General features: G+C 37.8%; 1 protein-coding gene across 1 annotated transcript; it reads left to right on the forward strand.

Annotated features, from left to right (window-relative positions):
* Positions 1 to 750: 750 nt before the first annotated feature.
* LOC122093795 (wings apart-like protein 2) lies at positions 751 to 20,074 on the forward strand. Its single transcript, XM_042664278.1, has 13 exons — positions 751 to 1,573; positions 5,733 to 5,832; positions 10,409 to 10,748; positions 11,710 to 11,822; positions 13,506 to 13,634; positions 13,735 to 13,828; positions 15,081 to 15,191; positions 16,163 to 16,752; positions 17,563 to 17,831; positions 18,721 to 18,874; positions 19,047 to 19,144; positions 19,214 to 19,295; positions 19,694 to 20,074. The coding sequence occupies exons 1-13, from the start codon at positions 1,023 to 1,025 to the stop codon at positions 19,775 to 19,777; spliced, it is 2,715 nt and encodes a 904-aa protein (XP_042520212.1). The 5' UTR covers positions 751 to 1,022; the 3' UTR covers positions 19,778 to 20,074.
* Positions 20,075 to 21,454: the final 1,380 nt, after the last annotated feature.

The raw sequence follows: 21,454 nt of genomic DNA on the forward strand, positions 1-21,454 counted from the left end.
CATCAAACGAGGTTTTAACAATTCATGTCTGAATTCATCTTACTTTCTTATTCTTCAACAACTTTAATTTTTTTCCTTCAAAGGAAAATTTATACTCTCTCATTGAGTGCCCTAGTGCCAGTACAAGGGCCATGAGGGAACACATGTGGGCATGAGTAGGGCGTATTTTTTGAATTTTATATGAGATCGTTATTTTCCATTTTTCTTCTATGGTATAAGGTTTTATATATGCAGAATTTTTTTTTTTTGGGGGGGTAAGAGTATGCAGATCGTTCCACAAATTCCTTTTTGGTAACTAGAGGGTTTCACAATTAAAGATCAACTAAACACAAGCCGAGAACCGAAAATATATATATTTTACAGTGTAAATCTCAACGGTCGTTGAAGGCTATGAGATCCTGACCATACATGTCCTGTATTACCAAATTCTCAACGGTCAAAATTAGTTTCCAAATGGGTCCATGACGTAGTCATGTGGATCTCAGACGTAGACTCTTCCTAGACCAAAAGATCCTTACTTAGTAGACACGAAGGCCACAGATCTTCTCCAGTTAATTGAAAGTACTTGCCGAAGACGCAAACCCTACCTTCCTCTTTTGTTTTTGCCGGTATTTTCAAGTTACTGGAGAGAAATTGCATCGACACTAACAAGAAGCAGCGTTCACTGCTACGAATTAAAAAAAAAAAAAAAAATAAAAAAGCGACTCGAAATCTGTAAAAAGGCAAAAGAATGGAGTAAAAGTGAAAAAAAAAAAAAAAACGGATAGAGAGTTTCGATTGTTTGAAAAACAAAACCTTTTTCCTTCGTAGCTTCTTTGCTCTGGATGATCAGTTCTTGATCTCCTTCGAAGGTTCGAACCAGAGCTATGGAGCTCGAATAGGTGAGCTCCTGTTCTTTTGATATTGATTTCTTCTCACCAACCTCTCGCTGGTTTCAGAAGAATTTTGCCCTAGAAGTGGATTTGTTTCTTTTCGTTCAATATTGAAACGCGTGGAAGATTTGATTTGCTGAAGATAAGAAGATGATTGTTCGAACCTACGCTCGTCGAAATCGCTGCATCAGTCGAAGCTACTCAGACTCGGGTTTCGATGGAGGTCTCGACGATAGCTTCAGGGAACCTCTCTCCCAAGAAAATTCGCAAGAAATTTGTAGCTTTGCGTTCTCATCTCAAGACTCGTCTCCTTGGTCTTTCGATTCGGATGGTTTTAATTTCAATTCGTCTCAAGGTTCGTTCTCTGCCCTTCCTCCGCGAATACCGGCTGGCGATTCCTCGTCGCAGGGAAATGGAGTCGTTCGTGAGTCGAAGAAGCAGATAATAGCTCGCAAATCAGGAGAAATTAAGAAAAACAAGTCTTCGATTTCTAAGGGGGTTCGTTCGCTTTCTGTACCGGCTACTTCCACCTTGATGGAAGCGCAAGAATTCGGGGAGATGATGGAGCACGTAGATGAGGTGAATTTTGCATTAGATGGGCTCCGGAAGATCCAGCCATCAAGTATACGGCGTGCAAGCTTACTGTCTCTGTTATCCATCTGCTCCACTGCACCACAACGGCGGCTTCTAAGAGCTCAGGGGTAGGTCAATATGTGTTTCTTTCTCCCATAAATTTGTGATCTTTCTCTGGGTTGGACAATGTGTTGAATTTTTTAGTGTGTATTTCCATGATCATTCTCAAAATCTTCTTGAACACCAGCAAAGTCGGCGCCCGAGATTACATCTCTTCTGTTCCTATTGATGTACTTTTCCTTATACCACCAAATATATATGTTTATATGTTTTTTTGGGGAGGCTGTTAACGGTCAAATTTTTAGTGAAGAGTATTCAAGAATGTGTCCAGTGAACATGTGTTCTTTATATATCTTTTGATGTTTTTCTTTCCCCCAGATTCTACAGGTCCATGTTCGCAATGATAGATCAAGTATTAGAAGGGAATGCACATAATAGTGAAATTTTCATTTTCAACTTTACTTGATAGAAGGGGTCCTAATTGTTTGTTATCTACGCATTTATAACTGATTAGCGAAAAAAGGAAAAAACCACACTATATAACATAACTGGGTTGTTTCCTATCTGGTAGCAGAGGCTACGTGGGCAGGAAACATGCAATGAGTGCCCCCCATCGGTTCAATCAATAGAGGGGCATGAGGTCATTTCAGGGGGGAGGAGAAAGAAAGAGAGAGGTGGACGCTAGAGGTGCCCCAGACAGGAATCATTCCCCGTAACTTATTTATTTCCGTGATACTTGCTGTTCAATATGAGATCCCTATGAGTTCCACTTCATAATTTGGTTCGGCCTGCTTTAATTGTAATGGTTCTAATGGTATGTTATCTACATATGTAATAGATTAGCAAAAAAGAAAAAAAGAGAAAAGATACTATATAACATAGCAGGGGGTGTTTCCTGTCCAGTAGCAGAGGCTATGCGGGCAGGGAGCGCCCAATGAGTGCCCCCCATCGGTTCAATCAATAAGGGCAGAGAGGTCATTTCAGGGGGAAGGAGAGAGAAAGAGACTGGTGGGTGCTAGTGGAGGCTAGCCCCCAGACAGGAATCATTTCCTCCTAACTTATTATTTCCGTGATTCCAGCTGTTCAATATGAGATCCCTATGAGTTCCACTTCATAATTTGGTTTGGCTTGCTTTAATTGTAATGGGTTCTAATGGTATGTTATCTACGTATATAATGATTAGCATAAAAGGAAAAAAAAAGATACTATATAACATAGCAGGGGGTGTTTCCTGTCCGGTAGCAGAGGCCAAGGATAAGAATTTCGATCTGAAGGCAGGTTTTGACCCACCTTGAAACCAAGATATGGGTTGAAACCTGCGAAACCTGGTCGAGACCAGGTACTTTTAGGGGAAAATTTGACATGTCATGGGCTGGTCAAAACTGGTCGAAACTAGTTGAAATTGGAGGGATCAAAAGACTAAAAAATGGTCCAAACTGATCGAAACTACCGCATGTGTGAAAATCGTCGAAACCAGTCAAAACTGGTTTAAACCAGTAACATTTTCAATTTGACCTATGGTTTCGTTTCGACCCTTCTCGAAACTGGGAAAATTTTCCAAGATTTAGAACTATGACAGAGGCTATGCGGGCAGGAATCTCCCAATGAGTGCTCCCAGTGGTTCAATCAATAGAGGGGCAGAGAGGTCATTTCAAGAGGGAGGAGAGAGAAAGAGAGAGGTGGGCGCCAGCGGAGGCTAGCCCCTGGACAGGAACCATTTCCCCTTTACTTATTCATTTCCGTGATACCAGCTGTTCAACATGAGATCCCTATGAGTTCCACTTCATAATTTGATTTGGCATGCTTTTAATTGTAATCTTGTCCTGAAATTCTTTTGGGAAATATTATTAAAGAACAGTGTGATTTTGGTTCTCTATTAGTTCCGATCATTCCTTGGTAGCTGCCTGAAGGATATATAACCTTTTAATTTATCAGGACAAGTGTGTTATAGGACAGGGGGATTTAGCTTTCAAGCTATATCAAGGAACTCTGTGAGAGTGACTGAACCTAGATTAATTAATTGGTGAAAATAGTGTATAAGAAAATCAGTTTGGGTTTACTTACTAAGGTGAGAGGTACATGTGAAGGTTCTTAGGCTGCCTAGTATGCATATTTTTCCCCGGGGGGGGGGGGAGCATGCCTGAATGGAAATATGGTTCAAAAAAAAAAAAAAAAAGAGAAGATATTGAATACACCAGAAATAAGGAATAAAAAAATATGTTAACAAAACTAGTGTAAGATATAGCCTATGGCAATCAATACAGCTTGATAAAAACAGTAAACAACTATAAAAAATTGCAAGCAACTAAAAATAAATAGCCTGAGAGGGAGATAACAGAGCCTGCACTTAATATCCTAAGCTTCATTTTCCCAACTGGTGCTAAATTCTATGAAGGCATTGTTTGCTCGATTAGAAGCCCCTAGGGCTATAGCAGTTGAATGTATAAAACTTTTGCTTTATTTGCTCAAATAAAGCATCCCAGCCACAGGTGCACAAAGACAAAAGTCTTAATAAAACAATACTAGGTGCAAGGAAGTGGGATGTTGTGGATGCATTTAAGTACTCATCTGTGGGTGCTTTGATAATACTAGATAGTTACTGAAGCCCTTTTTCTAGGCAGTTATTGGAAATGTACGAAGAGAACAAAAAAATATGTTGATATATAGAAAGTCGGTTGTGTTCAAATAATAGTATGTTTACTAGAGGTCAGCATTGTGATTCCATCTCTTTGCATTGGTTATGAACAAGTTGGTTGGAAAAATGTAGGAGGAGGTGCTACAGTGTACAATATATGGGAGGATGTGGTTTTGCTTGATGGTCGGTTTACTAGGGGTCAGCATTGTGATTCAATCACTTTGCCTTATGGATGAGCTGACTAGGAATTTGCAGTAAGAATTAAGAAGGGCTATGGCGTATGGTATATGGTGTTTGGGATGATATGATTTTCTTCATGGCATGTGGTTAGGTAGGGGTTAAACCCAAAATCTGAACCATAAAGAGACATTTTAGTGACAAGAAGTTTGAAGATGAGCCAAACTAACGTACAATATTATATGGCATTTTATTAAAATTGGGAGCAGACATGGGAGCGTAGTTTTGTCACCAAGATATACCCAAAACAACCATTTTGTTTGCCTGATCATCCATAAGGACGAGAGATTGGAGATGATTTTGTCCTTAGGATTAGAGTGGGGTGGATGATGTGGAGAGGCCCTTTTGCAGTTCTGTTTGCTCATTAAAATTGTAGTAGAATTATATAAGACAACTATAAGGCCAATCATGTTCTCTATGTATACGAGTGGCGAGATTAGTGTGGATAAAATTAGAAATAGAGGGATTTGAAGGAACCTATTGATAGCACCTGTAGTTGAAGGTGATGAAAGTTGATTGAGACGTCTCTGTCTTGTATGTTGAAGTCCAGTGACTGCCTGAATGAGGACTGATGGTGCAAATTGAATGGAGGGATTAATAATCACAGTGAAAAAAAAAAAGAAAAAGAAATTAGTTCTTGCGAGTTAACAAAGGCCTAGTCCTCATAGAGAGGTATGGGGGGACTATATTTGTGTAGCTGACCCAAGTAATCATGGTAATGCTTATTTGTTTTAAGTTGAGTAGTGTATGAGTTTGTTCTTCTACCTGGTATGAAGAGACTAGGTTTTCCCAATTATGTCAAGTTCCAAGCTCTGTGCTCCTTGGAAGCACCACAGGTTAGACACAACTCGAGAAACAAATAGTGCCTTCAACAATTTTCATTTGTTTCCTGTCTTCTATATATTTTCCAATATTGTCCACACAACTCTCTGTTGGTATAATTCCAACTGAGCTCGTCTGATGGGTGAAAGAGATTAACCTATTTATTTATTCTAATAACTGGGACAATTCATTTATTTCCGGACTTTTAGCTGTTCTGTTACCCCCATTTTGAGCACCCAATAGACCTAGATATGAAAGTTTTTGACTTTTGATTATCTGATTGCCTGGAAAGTTCTTCATGCAGTCTACTAGGTTGTATTTCTTGAAATGTGGGCTCAATAAACTTTGACATGCATCATGTGTGTCATTAACAGATCAACTGTCAGTAGTAGTAGCTCAATTTCCTCCTTTTCCTGTTTGTGATTTACTCTCTAATTGATATATGTATGCTACATAAATGTATTCTTCTTGCTTGGAAGTGATAGCAAGGTTTACTGCTTCATACTTTAACTCTCATAATACCATATTTTCAGGACTGCAAAGACAGTTATAGATTCTATTCTGGGCATCAGATTTGATGATTCCCCTAGCACTCTGGCTGCTGCTGCTCTTTTCTACATTTTGGCAAGTGATGTAAGTTAATTGAAAATTTGCACTGGAATTTCTTTGTTATATTATGGAATGCAACATCTTTTTCTTTCAGTAGAATGCCAAAATGCTCAACCTCCTAACTGTAGTTTCCCATCTGTAATTGTTGGTGTTGGAAATGGATTTATGATTTTCTCAGTGAAGAATTCTGGCGGCCCCCACATATTAGCTGCAATTCCATTTGGGGTTAGTGTGGAAATAGGAAGTTTTTATAGCCTAAAGATTTCATGTGTTTTTTTGTCGACTATTTGCATGAAATCTAGAAATTCTGTGGGCTGTCCTTGGCTTTCCTCAACTTTTTATTTGAACTCCCGTTCTTAAATCACAATAGGCCAAAAATGCATCACCTTCTCCTTTTCTTGTTTACTAGTTTGGTGTTATATGCTTTCAATTTTAATTTCTATGAAGCTTTATCAGTACTTGTTGTTTGTCTTGTTTTGATTTGATTAAATATATCTTTAAGAAATCCTTGGATGATATGAAACTTCATAGTTGGTGAAGGAGGGACTGATGGAGCCTTGAGAATACTTCTGTGGATTTTAGTCTCCCACTCAGTACTTGATCCTTTTCTTTTCGTTGATCTTAGTCTTTTTTGTTACACAAGTTTGTAGATGATCTAAAATTATCCAGCGCAACATCAAATGTCAAAAGATCATGCTGCCTATCACGTTCATAGAAATATCCATCTTTGGTTGATGGTTTCATAACTAAACCTTACTGCCTTCCTCTTTTTTAAACGGGCTCGCCGCCTCACCCTAAAGACGTGGATCACTGGAAGAAGGAAGGTCTACAACTCTACTAGTATTAGAGGAACCATTACCTATTTTATTGTCAAACTACTTCATGCTCATTGACTCGTTCATATAAAGCTGTTAAAACTTAATTCAACTCAACTAAGCCTTGTCCCAACTAATTGGTGTTGACTACACAATCTGTTTCCAATCTCTTTAAATTCATTGGCTGTCATTCGACACATGAATTGGTTTTGTTGGACACGGTCATAATATCTTAGTGACCTATTCCTGATTCCTCTTCTTTTCATTGCTGAGGCTAGCCCCAAGTCCCACCAGATGCACTTTATGGTATTTTCTTCAGGACTAGAGTTCACCTCCTTCAGACTTAATAGAGGTCTTCATCTGAATGAAGTGCAGCGAATAATAAGCAGATTGTCCTTAGGTTTGTTCAGAATCTCCCATTTAATAAACTAATTACACGTAGTACCCTATACCCAGAGAGAAGGTTGAGAAGTTAATGTTAACCTCATCACCTCTAATACACTCATAGTAATCACACTTGGAAGATCCATTAGATTTTAAACAAATCTTTACAGCCTTAACATCAGGAAAAATATGGAAAGAATGAACTCTTCATCAAACAGGAAAAAGCATAGGGTTATGGTTGATTCACATCGTACTTTTTGGAAGAGAAAGACAATCATATTGCACTCAAACATTGAGAATCGGCAAATCGTAACTACAAATAATTAACGGAAAAAGTCTCAAGAATAAAAATATATAATGTTTTTCACATGAAGAGTTGGGAATATTAGTTGGAACGGCTATTAACACTGTTTTATTGCTCCAATGTGGAGTCAGAGTACTCCTGATGGGAATTAAAGAATCCAAAGGGGTTAATCAGTTTTTTGAGTCTGATTGGATGATTTTTCTCCCCTTTACTTTTTCAAGGTATAAACTATAACCTATTTTTGGATGATTTTGTATTAAGGGTTATGGATTTCCACTTTCATTTTTGACTATTTCAATGTTCTCAAGGCATCGTTTGCTGGGAACGGCCACGGAGATCATGCGGCCAGGTAGTTTATTTGCATTTTACCATATTTTTGAGGAAAAGAGGAAAAGAGTCCATACTTGTTTCTGTCAAAGATTCGGTCAAATATGTATTTTAAACTATAATTATTTGAAAAAAGTCGTATTTACAAGAGAACAATAAGGTGAAGAAAAGGGGGGAGAACCCTTTGTCCTCATAGCCTCTTCTTTTTTCCACCAACTCTCTGAGTGGGTCTACAGCTATGCAGATCCCATTTGTATTGCTTCAAGTCCCAGACCTTTCCCGTTTCCCTCTGAAAATCGCTTTGGATCTTACTGGCCACTGCAGTTATGATGCAAATATGATGAAGACTGAAAAAATGTATTTACCGTGCTCCTTTTTCCCTTCTCTCCCTCTGTGTCTGTGTGTGTGTGTGTGTGGGGCCATTGTGCCGTTCTCTATTCCACTTATCTCTTCTATCATTCTCTCTGCAACTTGAGATAGTGAATAATTGCTGTGCCTTTCTTCTCTGTGTGTGAATGTGATGACTGTGGCATTGCTCTCTTCCTCTCATCTCTTTTGTCATTCTCTTTGCAACTTGAGACAGTGAATAATTGCTGCACCTTCTCTCTCTCTCTCTCTCTCTCTCTCTCTCTCTGTGTATTGAGACGTGCTTATCTACACTCCTGCTTATTTTAGCAGAACTCATCTTTCCATCAGAAATTTCAATTAAGGAGATCATTAGTAATTCTTCGTTTTCTCCTTTAAATCTTATATACTTCTCGTTGTGTGTGTGTGCGCTATCGTTTTATTTATTCACCCATGTAATAGATAATGGAGGCCTTCACTTCTATTTTAGATAAATTGAATTAGGAATAATCTTCCTCCAGATTACATAAAGATTTAAGATGGTTAAGGCAAGCCAGAATTATGGAATAAACACTACCATACATAGGGAACGTTCTAGGTATGCAAGAACTGCTTTCTGTATTTTTTATCCTGAATTCGTCATATACAAAAGCAAAATAGCTTTAAAAACTGTCCCTGACTCTTTTCCACGTTTAACTCTTTTGACCTATCTTTGAATCATTTTATTCAAAGTCCAAGCCAAATTATCCCCTACTTGTCCATAATGTATTTTCCCCATTGCCGAATTAACTATGGGTGGTCTAGGCAACTTATGCCTTGGAAAAGCCTCCCTAGGAACTTGCTTCGGTACTTATGTATGCACCTGGTGACAAGGCATGCACATAAGTCCATTTTGGCCTGTTGACGATCCTGTCAATTAGTAGTATATACATAGATGCTGTTTTATTATTTTATATTGGTTCCGCTATATAAGTATCATATATGAATTCAAGATCATGAGAGAAAACTAATACTTGTTAATGAGCTTTCATTAGTAGCCATTTGTTGTTGTAGATGTGCTGCATATGTTACTATATCCATGTGCTGTATGTGTTAAAGCTTAAAGTGAATCAAAATAACCAAGCGTAGGGTTTGAAGGTTTCGTGATTGAGGGTTTGGGGGATTGCCAGTGCAATTGCTTTCTTTCTCATATTTAAAGGGGTCTATTGTTTTACCTGTGCAACTATCTAGGCTACCAACTACTCCATCATCTTAAACGGGCTCGGTGTTTCACAACACCAGAATATATGCAATCGTAAAATTTTCTGCACAATTTTAATCATCCATAACATTTAATCAATAGCTTTCTAGCTCAATTTAGAAGGAAGACTACAATCTATACCAATCAAAGCAAGTAAATTGTCTACAAATGTGCACCCTGTTGGTCTTTCTACAACTCACTTATTTTTTAAATTGTTTACTCTTTGCGTTGTCGGAATGTCTTGTGATTAGCTTGCTGATGAGGTGAAATTATTACATTAATTGCACCATCTGTGGCCCACAATGAATTTGAAAATATAGATTGTGAAATTATCTCTAAAATTGATTGAACTTTGTGATAAAATAGCCACATTCATTATATAGTTCTAGTTTTATATAGTAGTTAAAAATTAGAATTAACAGCTTACTCGTATTGACGTCATGCCAATGAGCCCATCTCGGCTATCTTCCTCTTTTTCACTGTAAAGATCTGGTAGTTTTCTTGTTTATCATGACTTGTGGGCTTTGATCAGGAGTGCGGCTTAAGCTAAGCAAATATAATTAGTTTGTTTGATGCTTCTCTGTACAACTTGCTTTTCTTAATTGTTTTATGTCTATTCAAAAAGGGAATTGGAGTTTTGAAAGCTTTAAAAACAGCAATCTGTTGAATTGGATTTTTACAGTAAACTCGATGCATCACAGCCAAACTGCATTAAGTCTTTTAGGTGGTTTTGTCAGCAGGTTGGTGTTAATGGAACTGCATTCATAATTATGTGGGTTGAGGATCTTTTGCATTTCTATCCTTGAGATTTTTTGTTGGCACTTTGGCATCTGTTGCTGAATATATCATTTGGATTGGTTGATGGTTTGTTATAGAATGTTTAACCTTTGTTCCTTCTCCAGACTTTCTATTCTCAATGTATGGATCTTTTTATGTTACTTTTATGGATTGCTTCTTCTTTTTTTTTAACTAGACTTTATATGCTGATATTTTAAGCAGTTTGTTGAATGGGACTCTTTGATTGCATGTCCTAGTTTTTCACATTTTCTGAACATTTGGAATTTTATTTTGGTATCCTGATATAGCATAATTAATTAGATGAGATAGTCCAGTAGCAAACATGTTCAGACATGTTATTTTTTTTTTTTTGTCGTCCCTGAAGTATTTGAAATTTTGGCATTTCAGGGTCAAGATGATCACCTTTTGGATTCACCAACTTGCATTCATTTTCTGCTTAAATTATTGAAACCACCTGTCACTGATACCAGAGTGGAAAAAGCACCTACAATTGGTTCTAAGCTTCTAGCATTACATAAGGATCCTGGTGTTTTGGGAAATACTGCAAAAATATTAGATTCTACTTCCTCCGCTATATTTTTTAAAGTTCGTGAGCTTCTTTTGAGTTGCAAGGAGATAAAAGTAAGAAATGTGGACAATGATGGGATGAACAGGCCAGAGTTGAGCCCAAAATGGATAGCTCTGCTGACAATGGAGAAAGCATGCCTATCTGCTGTTTCTCTTGAAGGTACTCTTGACATCTTTTCTCTTTATTCTTTTTGGGAGGGTCAAGTGTTTCTTTGTCAATATTGTCATTATAAATGTTTCATGTCTCAAGATATACCACTGTTGTACAGAGAACTTAGATTGATGATTGGATCAATCTTCCAGCTCAACATTTAAATGTATCAAAGTTTGGGAAATCCTTTTGGTACAGGTCTATGACTGGTAAATGGATATGTTTGAAGATGGGATAGATTTCATCTCTGAATGTAGATTGTTGATAAAAAACCCATAGTGACATATTCTTTTGAATCTATCATTTTTCCCCCTCATTACTCGGTAAAAAAGTGAAAATTTCAGTGTTTTGATTGAGGACTCTTTGTTCTTTTAGCCGGATTATCATTTTCATTTGTTTCTCTTCTGATCCACTAATGAACCACATCTTTCTCTTCCTATCCGCTTGTTACTTTTTCCATTGATTTCCCCTCTTTTGGTTTTATGATGTCCCTTAGGTATTCTTTGATTGTTCAAAATAGGTTTTACCATATCCTTTTCATTTCTTTTATTACATTCCTAAGAACACCTGTACCTGAAGGATATATCGTCTGCAGTCAGCTGGTCAACACTGTTTGTCGACTGACTGTGTATCATGAAGCATCCTGAATTGGGTGCTGCACTCCTTTTAAAGGTTTCTTTATTCTCGAGACAAATTTTGTGGGCGACAATTCTCTGCAAGATGCTTTCTGCACTGCTTAAGTTGATCACTTCTTAGAGCTTAGAGGCTTTTATTTATTATTTATTTATTTATTTTATATATTTTAGTTTCGACAAATAATGATTTTTGTTCAAAGAAAAGAGTGGAGAAAATAGAGCACTAATTTCAGAGGATTGTTTTTATTAGCATATGATTTCCTTTTCTTATTTTCTTTTTCCTCCTTACCCTTTTATTGGTTGTTCATGGAATTTTTGTGTTTTTATTCCTTCAGACACATCTGGCTCTGTGAGAAAGATAGGAGGAAATTTCAAGGAAAAATTACGAGAATTTGGCGGGCTAGATGCTGTGGTTGATGTGGCAGCAAATTGCCATTCCATTATGGAGGTCTGACCTTTCATGTTTATTTCATGAGTATTATGATGTATGTCACAGTCAAAATGGATTAAATAAATGATTTAAGGCTAAAATAATCATGAAATAGTAACATGCTGAACCATTGTAATACTGTCAGTTTCATTTACAAGTGCATGTTATTGACTTATTGTGATCATCCATGAGCCTCTATCAAGAAACTTGGGCCGGTGAGTTACTTATGACAGTCTAAATCATTCATTTTTGTAGAAAATGTCATATTTTAGTTTCCCTCTGAGAAGATCTAATGGTTGTTCGATAATGAAATTAAGAATCTTTGTGACTACTAATGAAAAATCATGCTTTTTACATGTTCAGATGAGTTTGGCAGCATAATTAGATTCTCATGCATTTCTTTTTCATTCCCTAGTGTAAGTAGGTTCAGAAATGGGTTAAGCTGGGATCAGGTTAAATGTGTCTTCTAAAAGATGAAATTAAACCAAAAAGAAGTTGTTGCGGCCCAAATTACTGGCATGACCAAGAAAGAAACCAGGAGGAAACCCCATTTTCTCCTGAACTTCCATACTTGGCTTTGTGTTCAAATTACAAAGATCAAATTGAACCTAAAGAAGGCATTTCTGCCAAAATTATTGATGGTGACTAGGAAAAAAAGCAGGAAGAAAGCCACTTTGCTTCAACGTCCTGCCTGGCTCTGCTCTTAATACATTTGACCTGTTCAAATTGGATGGATTTAATGATTTTTTTCCCGGTCTCAAATCTGTGCTGTATCTTTTTTATTGGTTTTTTATCACCTTATTTCCTTAGTAATGGAGGTTTCTTTGTGGCTTAACATGGCATATTTGTTCTCTTTCTTACATATATCTCAATAGCTGTCATATTTGGTCTCTTTTTTACATCGATGCACCTTTAGTGTATTGTAGTGCTCTTAAATCTCAACAACCTGAGCCAAGATATTGAAGAGAGCTGGAAAAGTTTTGGTTGCTTATTTTATTTGGTTGGGGCACTATTTTGTAACACAGAGAAGGTCAGGCTATTATGGCTTCTAATTAGACAGTTTGTTGGTCCAGTCATGCAGTTTGTCTGGTCTGTGGCTTCAAATAAAACACTGTAATAGGGCCAACCATAATGTCAAATGGGCTTCTGGGCTGGTGTGTGTGGTTGGTTTGTTCCGAGGTTTCTACTTTCTGGTCAATTGCCTCAATTTAAAGATTCATCCTTTTATTATGAAATAATTTGAGCACTGGTCTGTGCCCTGGCTGTCTGGTTTGATGCTTACATCATCCTTCTGGATGGTTTCTTACCGAGTCAGTGATTTTTGAAGCAGTACAGGGTTAGTACGACCATTGTTGGGACAGCTAGACTGCTCCCGTGGTTGGATTGTACTTGTTTGGAGACTTGGGCTCATATTCTTTGACATCTTCCAGTAGTTATCTGATACATTGGCTGGAGATAACTGTTCTAACTTAATCTGTGGATAATTTCATCACCTCTTGGGGATGGTGTTTCAGAGGGATGATAAATATGGTGCATTGGTTATTACTTTTGTGTTGCATCAGTTACAACGCCGATATTGATTGAAATTCATTTATTGATGATGGATGCCAACTTTTAGATGTTGGTGTTTGTTTAGCAATTGACAATATTTACTTGATACTGCTTCTAGATATTTTTTCATACCAATAAGTTTGTTTGCAGGGATGGTCACCATCTAGTTTGTCCTCTATTTGGGAGTTAAAAGATGATGTGGCTAAGCAAAATTTGGTGTTCCTTTTAAAATGTTTGAAGATCATGGAGAATGCAACTTTCCTGAGCAAGGATAATCAGGTACAAGTTGAATGTGATCTCAATATGGGTGAGTTGTGTGGCTTCAGTCTCATTAGATGCATATAACTTTTTGTAATCTTTCATGTATTCTTTGTAACAGAATCATTTACTTGGGGTGGACAGAAACTTGGACCGGGGTGGATCCGTGCTTTCTTTTGCAGGACTCATTCTAAGTGTCATTAAAATTCTTTCAGGTTACTGAATCAGCTGCCCTTCCCTTTATAAGTTTTTTATTTGGAGTGAGTTTTTTTCCTTTCTGTTCACGCTCTGTTTATTTCAATGGGAATATTGTAGAGGAGTAGTGATGAAGACCAATAACCTGTGGGTCAGATTACTAGACAACAGACCATGCAGGACAGAATCACAGTGAGTCCATAGCTATCAAGGCGACAAAGCGACCAAGGTGATGGAGGGTAGTAAAGAACCAAGGCAACACCAACAAGGCATCAAGGCGACAGTCCAGGCTGAACAGCCATATCGCCTAGGCGATGCCTTGATAACTATGAGTGAACCAGAATATAAAAATTATGATATCCCAAAATCTAATGGCCAGTTGAAGGTGAAATTAGAATTGAATAGTCCTCTAAACAGTTGTTTAAGCTCTCCAAATATCAGGCTGATCCACTGGTCAGATCTGCTGTAACAGTAGGTAAGGGAAATTAGAAAGTTAAGAACAGAATTTAGAAACAGAAAATAAGCAAGATAACTCACAAACCAGAAGTCAGATGGACCTCCAGTTTGGGTCGAAGAAAGAACTAACAGGGGATTAAGTTAAAGTTTGAGCCCTATCCGATGGCTGGATTCAGAGAAATAATATGACAAAGCCACTGTTGGAATAGGGTGAAAAACAGAAATTGCAAAAGGGGGGGGGTGTGAAACAGAATAGAATCTTGCAGAAAAGGGACTAACAAATAGCTCTATTATATACAATAAAAAGAGACAAATGGGGATAGATATTACCTACTAATAAGTAATGACCACAATAGAGGCAAAGATGGTTTCGGGAATTTGACAGACCAGTATGGAAGAAGAAGAAAGAGAAAAAAAGGATGAGAGAAGATGGAGGAAGAAGGATATGGCTTGGCTTCACCACCAAAGCCTAGGCAAGGCTTCACCACCTTGGGTTGCACTTGTTTCACCACAAGAGCTGCTGCTCCATTGAAGAAGACACCAAAAATCAATAGCCAATAGGCAAATGATAGGATGTTGCTGTCCCCCTTTTTATTATAAATGTCAAGTAGAACATAAACGAAATGGACAACAGTAAAAAAAGATAGACAAAATAAATTTGTCATTCAAACTTTATTTTCTAGGAACTATTTTTCCAATGAAAAAATGGAGCCGAAGAAAATGATACATTATGGGTTGTGGCTCATCAAGTTTGAGAATGTTTCCTAATAAGCACCTCCTTTTTGCTTACCTATGCTGTATGCCTTTGGTTTCCAGGTCTCTCTTTGCTTCAGAGTTCATCCACCCTTTCCAGTGATGAAAAACAGCATTCTTTTTCTGAAGGGATGGATCATGCTTCTGAAATTTCTTTGAAGGAAGACGAAAAAGGTACTTTAGTCATCAAATTTGCACCTTAATTTCTGTGGATAACTCCTCTTTTGATTTTATTCTTTTATTGAATATTAGAACATCTAAGCTGTAGTGTTATCGGTTACTGAAGCATTCACATTTTCAAGATATTTTCTTGTACTTCTTTTTGGAGATTAAAGATTTACTTTATGCAGGGAATTATAGTTTCCTATCTATATGTTTTCCAGGTTTCGTAGTATTCAGTAATACATATGGTTGCGATCACCCGATCTGAATCTAATTATATTTTATTGTTTCATATTAAAACTACTAAATTTTTTTTATTAGTAAAGTTGCACTTACGAAGGGCAATACTTAAATCTGGTCAGAAAGTCAAGTCACAGAGGAAAATCTTGCATCCAAGAATCTATGAAAATTGAAAAATCAAGGAACTGTTGAACTGATCAGTCTTCAATGTGGCTAAATGAAGGCTTCTTGACAAGGAATGACTTTCTTGTCTGTCGGTCAAGGAATTACTTTATTGTTATGGGAATTGTTAACCATACTAGGTGATTAAAAAAAACTAATTACTTAACCTCTTTATGTTGAAAATAGTTAATTAAGACTTGAAAGAAAGCAAGCTTACTTGCTGTAAATCCATATCTTCCAATGCAACCAAAATGGATTTATTTAATTGTTAGAATGGAAAATTTATCAGTTGACAGTAATCAACACAATCATTGACAAGGGAGCTGCAGGTGATTATTTCGCTTCTCTTTGGGGTCATAATTAATTATTTTCAAACTTAATTATTTTCTGTTTGTTACAACAACAAACTCAGCCTTGTCCCAACTAATAAAAAATTGTAGTAAAAGGAAGAACACTGCATGCAATCAATTCTTACTTAGTAGTCACACTTCACTTATTGCAACTCTAGATCCCGGAGTTGGTATATTTTCATCTTAAATTGCAAATTCTATGGAGATGACACTTTCTTCCTAAATCTGCAGGTGACCGAAATGGTAGTTTATCTTATTCTTCTATAGGTTGTTGTAGCTCAGAGCAAGCTACCAACGTAAAAGGCTTCAAAGTACCTAAAAAACGTCAAAGGTTGTCATCTAGTTCCCAATCAAGGGTGTCTGCCTCAAGTTTTGAGGCCACTACTGCATGTTCGATAAAGAAGGGAGAAAATTCATCCACTTCAGGTTCTCTCTTTGGGAGATTAAGGAATTCACATGGTGGAATTGTTGGAAATGCTGATGGATTGAAGATGAATGCTGTTTCAACTAAAAGACCTAATGTTACAGAAGACATTAATGATGGAAGTCTGGAGGGCAGTCAAGATCCGTTTGCATTTGATGAAGATGAATGGAAACCCTCCACATGGGATTTATTATCTAAGAGAAAAAATGTTTCTCCAACTCAGAAAAGTAGGTTGGCAATTAGAGAGCCTGAGGAGGGGTGTGAAACCCTACTGAGAACAAGCCACCGTGAATCAAGTAATTCAGAAAATCACTATTCCTGTGAACCCTCCTGTTCATCTTCAGCTGAAAAGGAAAATTCTGAACTTCTTGATGACTGTCTTCTTACTGCTGTTAAGGTACAAAAGTCCCATCTCTCAGTTTTATTTATTTTTAAAAAATTTTTCCTTATCTTTGGTTGTTTCTTCTCTTCCACATACTTTTCTGTACTAAACTGGATATTTGGGATCATGCAATTTTCCTCCCTATCCTGGGTAGGACTGCGTCCCAGCTGCATTTGTGCATGCTGTTTCTGCTTTTTATGACAAAGATCTAGTGTAGGTTGCTATCTAGCCTAACTTCTGTTAATTCTCTTGACCAAATTTACAACTATTGGTTTTGCAAGAGAAATATAGGGTTTGTTACTTTCTTTTGTTCTCTTTTATATTTTTCTTATTTTATATGGGTATGCAATAAGAGATGGTAAGAGAGATCCCCCCCTCCCCCCTCTTTTTTTCTGTCATTATGGACAGATGAAAGTAATGAGGCAGATTTTTATTTATTTTTTCCTACCCTTTATTGGAAAAAGGTAAAGGACCATAAGGAGATAAAGTATTGAGTCTTTAGGTTTTAGAGCTTTTTATGATTTTTTTTTTGTTTGGTCTCCAATAGTATCCCTCCTTGACTTGATCCAAATCATGTAACTCAGTCTGACTCAGCAGTGATTCTATATAGCCTGGCACAGGGTTTGGACAATTTCTAAAGGAGGGCTGAGTTTTTTTGTCTCTTGGCCTCATCTGTGATGAAACTATGAATCGATTTGGTGACTTGGTTGAGTGGAGCCAAGTTTTCCAACTGTAGTGCCTATTTAATTTGGACATGATTTGCTACATATGTACCGGTGCCAACTCAGCAAGGTTCCAATGTTTTTTACTCTTATATCTTGGCAGGTTCTAATGAATTTGACGAATGACAATCCTGTAGGCTGTCAACAAATAGCTGCTTGTGGAGGACTAGAAACCATGTCTGATTTGATTATTTGCCACTTTCCATCATTCAGCTCATGCTTATCTCCCCACAGCCAGTTTGAAGAGAATGTCTTATCATCTATTGAACTCGGTCGTCCGAATGACAGACATCTTACGGATCAAGAGTTAGATTTTCTTGTTGCTATTTTGGGATTGCTTGTGAACTTGGTTGAGAAGGACAGTCGTAACAGGTTATAGTTTCTCTACTGATTATTTAGCTTCAGCTTCTGTCCTAAAACTGTCATCGCATAGATAAAACAAGTTGCCAAAGGTTTTATCTTTCATAAGAATTTCCTGAGATTGCTATTTGGAAGGAAACCTCAACAAATTGGTCTAGAATGCAATTAATGATATTGAAAATTCTCCATGTTTTAGTAACAGTTTCATAGGAAATTCCTGAGATTGCTATTTTATTTTTTCCTTTCCTATGTTGGATGTTATCCATGTTTTAGCAATGGTTCCATGCGCTTGTCTGGTTCAGTCATTTTCCCCCATTCCCATTCTTCAAATTTATAAATATAAGAAAAGGGGAATTGTCCAATTTTGGATTTATTGAAGTTTCAGCTATTATATTTTGATTAACAAATAACAAAAGAATTATTTCTTTTATACTTCTTTTGAATTCCTAAATGATGAAAGCTTGTTCTGTTAAAAATTTAGCCGGTATATTGTTGCAGCAATTTTAGATTTCTTAAACTCAATTTGTTGTTCCCAGGTAATCTAACCTTGTTTTATTTGTCAATTCTGTGCTTGAATGAGCCTTGTGTATGCTGACTGTACCCACTATTTTTATCTGGATGTCCTAAATAATTTGTTGTCAGATACATTCTGGCATTTGAGATTTTTCACATGTGACCTTTTCGAAGATGCATGCCATCTCCCTTGCAAGCGCTCAACAAATATGGCATGGGTGGGACATGGGAGGAGTGGTACTTAGGCACTAGGGCATGGATAGACCTATTTAATATTTTTCAGAGATAAATTGAGCTGCCCATCTTTTCAATCTCTTAGCGTGTTGATTCTTGTGAAGGGAAATATCATGCTGTTAGCTTGTAGAACTTATGGTTAGTGATGCTGCAGATCACGGCTAGCGGCAGCTAATATTGCATTACCTGGCTCAAGAGGATCGAAAGGGAAGGAGAGTTGCAGGGATGTAATTCAACTACTGTGCACTATCTTTTTGGCCAACCAAGGAGCTGGTGAGGCAGTTGGAGATGGAAGAGCATTGCCCTGGGTAAGTTGGTTGTGCGGTTTATTAGCGAAATGAACTGTACTGGGGGCTAGTTTGGGATCATCCCTGGTAGTCGTCGAGTGCTATGTATAAAAGAGGGTAATGGGAGTTTCTGGGTTCATTGGTTCTAATCGTAGTTTACATTCTTAAATTTTCTGTGTTTGCATTGAGACAGGATGATGAGGATGCTGTGGAGCAAGGTGAGCGTGAGGCCGAGAAGATGATTATAGAGGCTTATTCAGCTCTGCTTCTTGCTTTCCTTTCAACTGCAAGGTTTGTCCTACCTCTACTTTTCCTTGTAGACAATTCTCAAGAAGATTATTAACAGTTGACTGCTGACAGTGAAAGTGCACGTGAAGCTATTGCTAGCTGTCTCCCAGATTACAATTTGGAAGTTCTTGTTCCTGTATTGGAGAGATTCGTGGTAAGTACCCTATTATTTTTGGCCTTCGAGAGGGTAGAGTGTGGGATTGTTTTTTTTTTGATAGAGATAGAGTGGGATTGTCATTTGAGGAAAGGGGAGCAGGAGGCTTCAGGGGGATGTTCTTTTTCTTCATTCTTGGGTTTCCCGCCATCAGAAAAACCAATCGATGACAATGTTTTGTAGTTGATTGCAAGGAGTAAGCCATCTCTTCGTTGATTTTTATCGAAGTTGTAGACCACCAATTAGGGTTGGCCATTATCTGAGACCTATTATGATTCATGAATCTAACCATTTCATATAAAAAACTGTTAATGTTAATTTGGTGTTTTCATTTTGTGGGTTCTCCAATCCAGAAGAGATGAAGTGATGATATTTTTCTGTACACTCCTTTTCTGCAGGCATTTCATCTGACGTTGAATATGATCTCACCGGAAACCCACAAAGTAGTGAGTGAAGTAATAGAATCTTGTAGGGGGCCTTGAGAACATGGAGATTCTGTACAGTCATCTCTTCTCTTCCTTAACATGTCGGACTAACTGTTTGTTTACTAACCCAGTGCTCTGGGGTGTGTTTTGGGGTGGCTGTGAACAATATCTTGGATTTTGAAACAGGTTGTATTCTGGTTGGTGACTTCTTCCTTTCTTTTTTCCTTGGTTCTTTTCTCCCTTCCTCCTTTTCTACATTATTTTCCAGATCTATGTACGGGTGGTGTTTCACTCCTGCTGCTGAATGGTTGTATACTAACTAAATAATATCAGAATTTCAATTGTTTGTTCTCATTGTACCGTCTTTAATGTGCTTCTGTTCCCTCTTTGTTGATATTTGACATTATAACGTTCACTTTCTTCCTTTGGGACCATCCTCCCTTACAACCATCCTCGCAGTAGAGGCCTCCCCCCCTTTCTCCCCACTTGCAGTAGACACTCCCCACACACCAAATGCCATAGTTGTCATGGCACCTAGGCGAACCAAGGCGGTCAGGGGGCAAAATTTAAGGTGACCAAGGCGCCAATACAGGCAAATCCACCTGGATGCATGGACAATTATACCCCTTTCCGTAGGAAAAAGACCCTCTTCTATTAATTGGGTGCCTTATTGGTGATCCAAGGGTTGGGAGGACTTGGTAATACACACCTATGTATTGGGATGTGTGTCTAGATCCTTCGGCCCTTGGATCACTAATTAGGTGCTCAATTAATTGGAGAGGAGTCAACCCGCACTCCAACCCCCCCCTCCCCCCACAAAACACACAATTACTTATGTAAGTGAAATTCAACTTGAATTACGTTTACCAAAAAGTAAGGGTGTCAAATGGGGATCTGGCTCCTCTCCTGAGTGGTGATCGCCTAAGTCAGCCCATAGCTACTTGGGCGATTGACATGTATAAAAAAAAAAAAAATAATCCAACGGTTGTGCTTTTACTGACTATAACAGAGGTGCCACACCTAGAGTCATTGGATCACCATTTGGACATGTGTCAATTGCCAGATAGCTATGGGCAAGACCTGTGTGTTCACTGTTCAAGAGAGGAGCCTGATCCGTCAAATGGTGAATTTGGTCTGGTCTCAATTAGTATTTTGCATATATAGGCCATCAATTTTATCGGTTTTATTGGGTTTTGTTTAATTTTTATAGGTTTTTTGGTTTCGTTCCAAACGAGTCAGTTTTGGTCTTCTAGCGGTTCTATAACTAAAACTAATACTGAACCGGTTTTTATAAACTAAAACCAATACCGAATCAATAAGGAGTTTAGTCGGTTCAATCGGTCTGGTCTCATTTTCGACACCCCTACCAAACCTTTAGTGTCAACTATTAGACCCAACTAATTGCATTGCACAATGTGGCATCTTTGGTTTTAAAATATTTCATTTCTGACCGTTGGATTTCCGATGGTATCCTAGGGCTAATCGTTGGGCCGGGAATGAAACGGGCTCCCGGTATTTGGAAAATGTTCCTCCAGGTCTAATTGGGTTGGGCTAGAAGGCTATTGGATCATTGGAATTCAAACTACCAACCCATGGGCCAGAACTATCTGAGACCCAGTCCATTAAATGTTCACGACTAGTGTCCAACAGTATTAAGTAGTCAGTATTATAGTTAGCAAATTCGGATTCGGGAATTATTCGGGCGGAGAATTATTTGGAATAATTCGATTGATT

Source organism: Macadamia integrifolia, chromosome 11 (assembly GCF_013358625.1).
Source record: "Macadamia integrifolia cultivar HAES 741 chromosome 11, SCU_Mint_v3, whole genome shotgun sequence".
Classification (NCBI taxonomy): domain Eukaryota; kingdom Viridiplantae; phylum Streptophyta; class Magnoliopsida; order Proteales; family Proteaceae; genus Macadamia; species Macadamia integrifolia.

Coding starts and splice junctions, on each gene's coding strand:
- LOC122093795 (XM_042664278.1), top strand. CDS start 1,023: ATGATTGTTCGAACCTACGCTCGTCGAAATCGCTGCATCAGTCGAAGC. Junction 1,574..5,732: donor CGGCTTCTAAGAGCTCAGGG/GTAGGTCAATAT, acceptor CCATATTTTCAG/GACTGCAAAGACAGTTATAG. Junction 11,823..13,505: donor ATTGCCATTCCATTATGGAG/GTCTGACCTTTC, acceptor GTTTGTTTGCAG/GGATGGTCACCATCTAGTTT.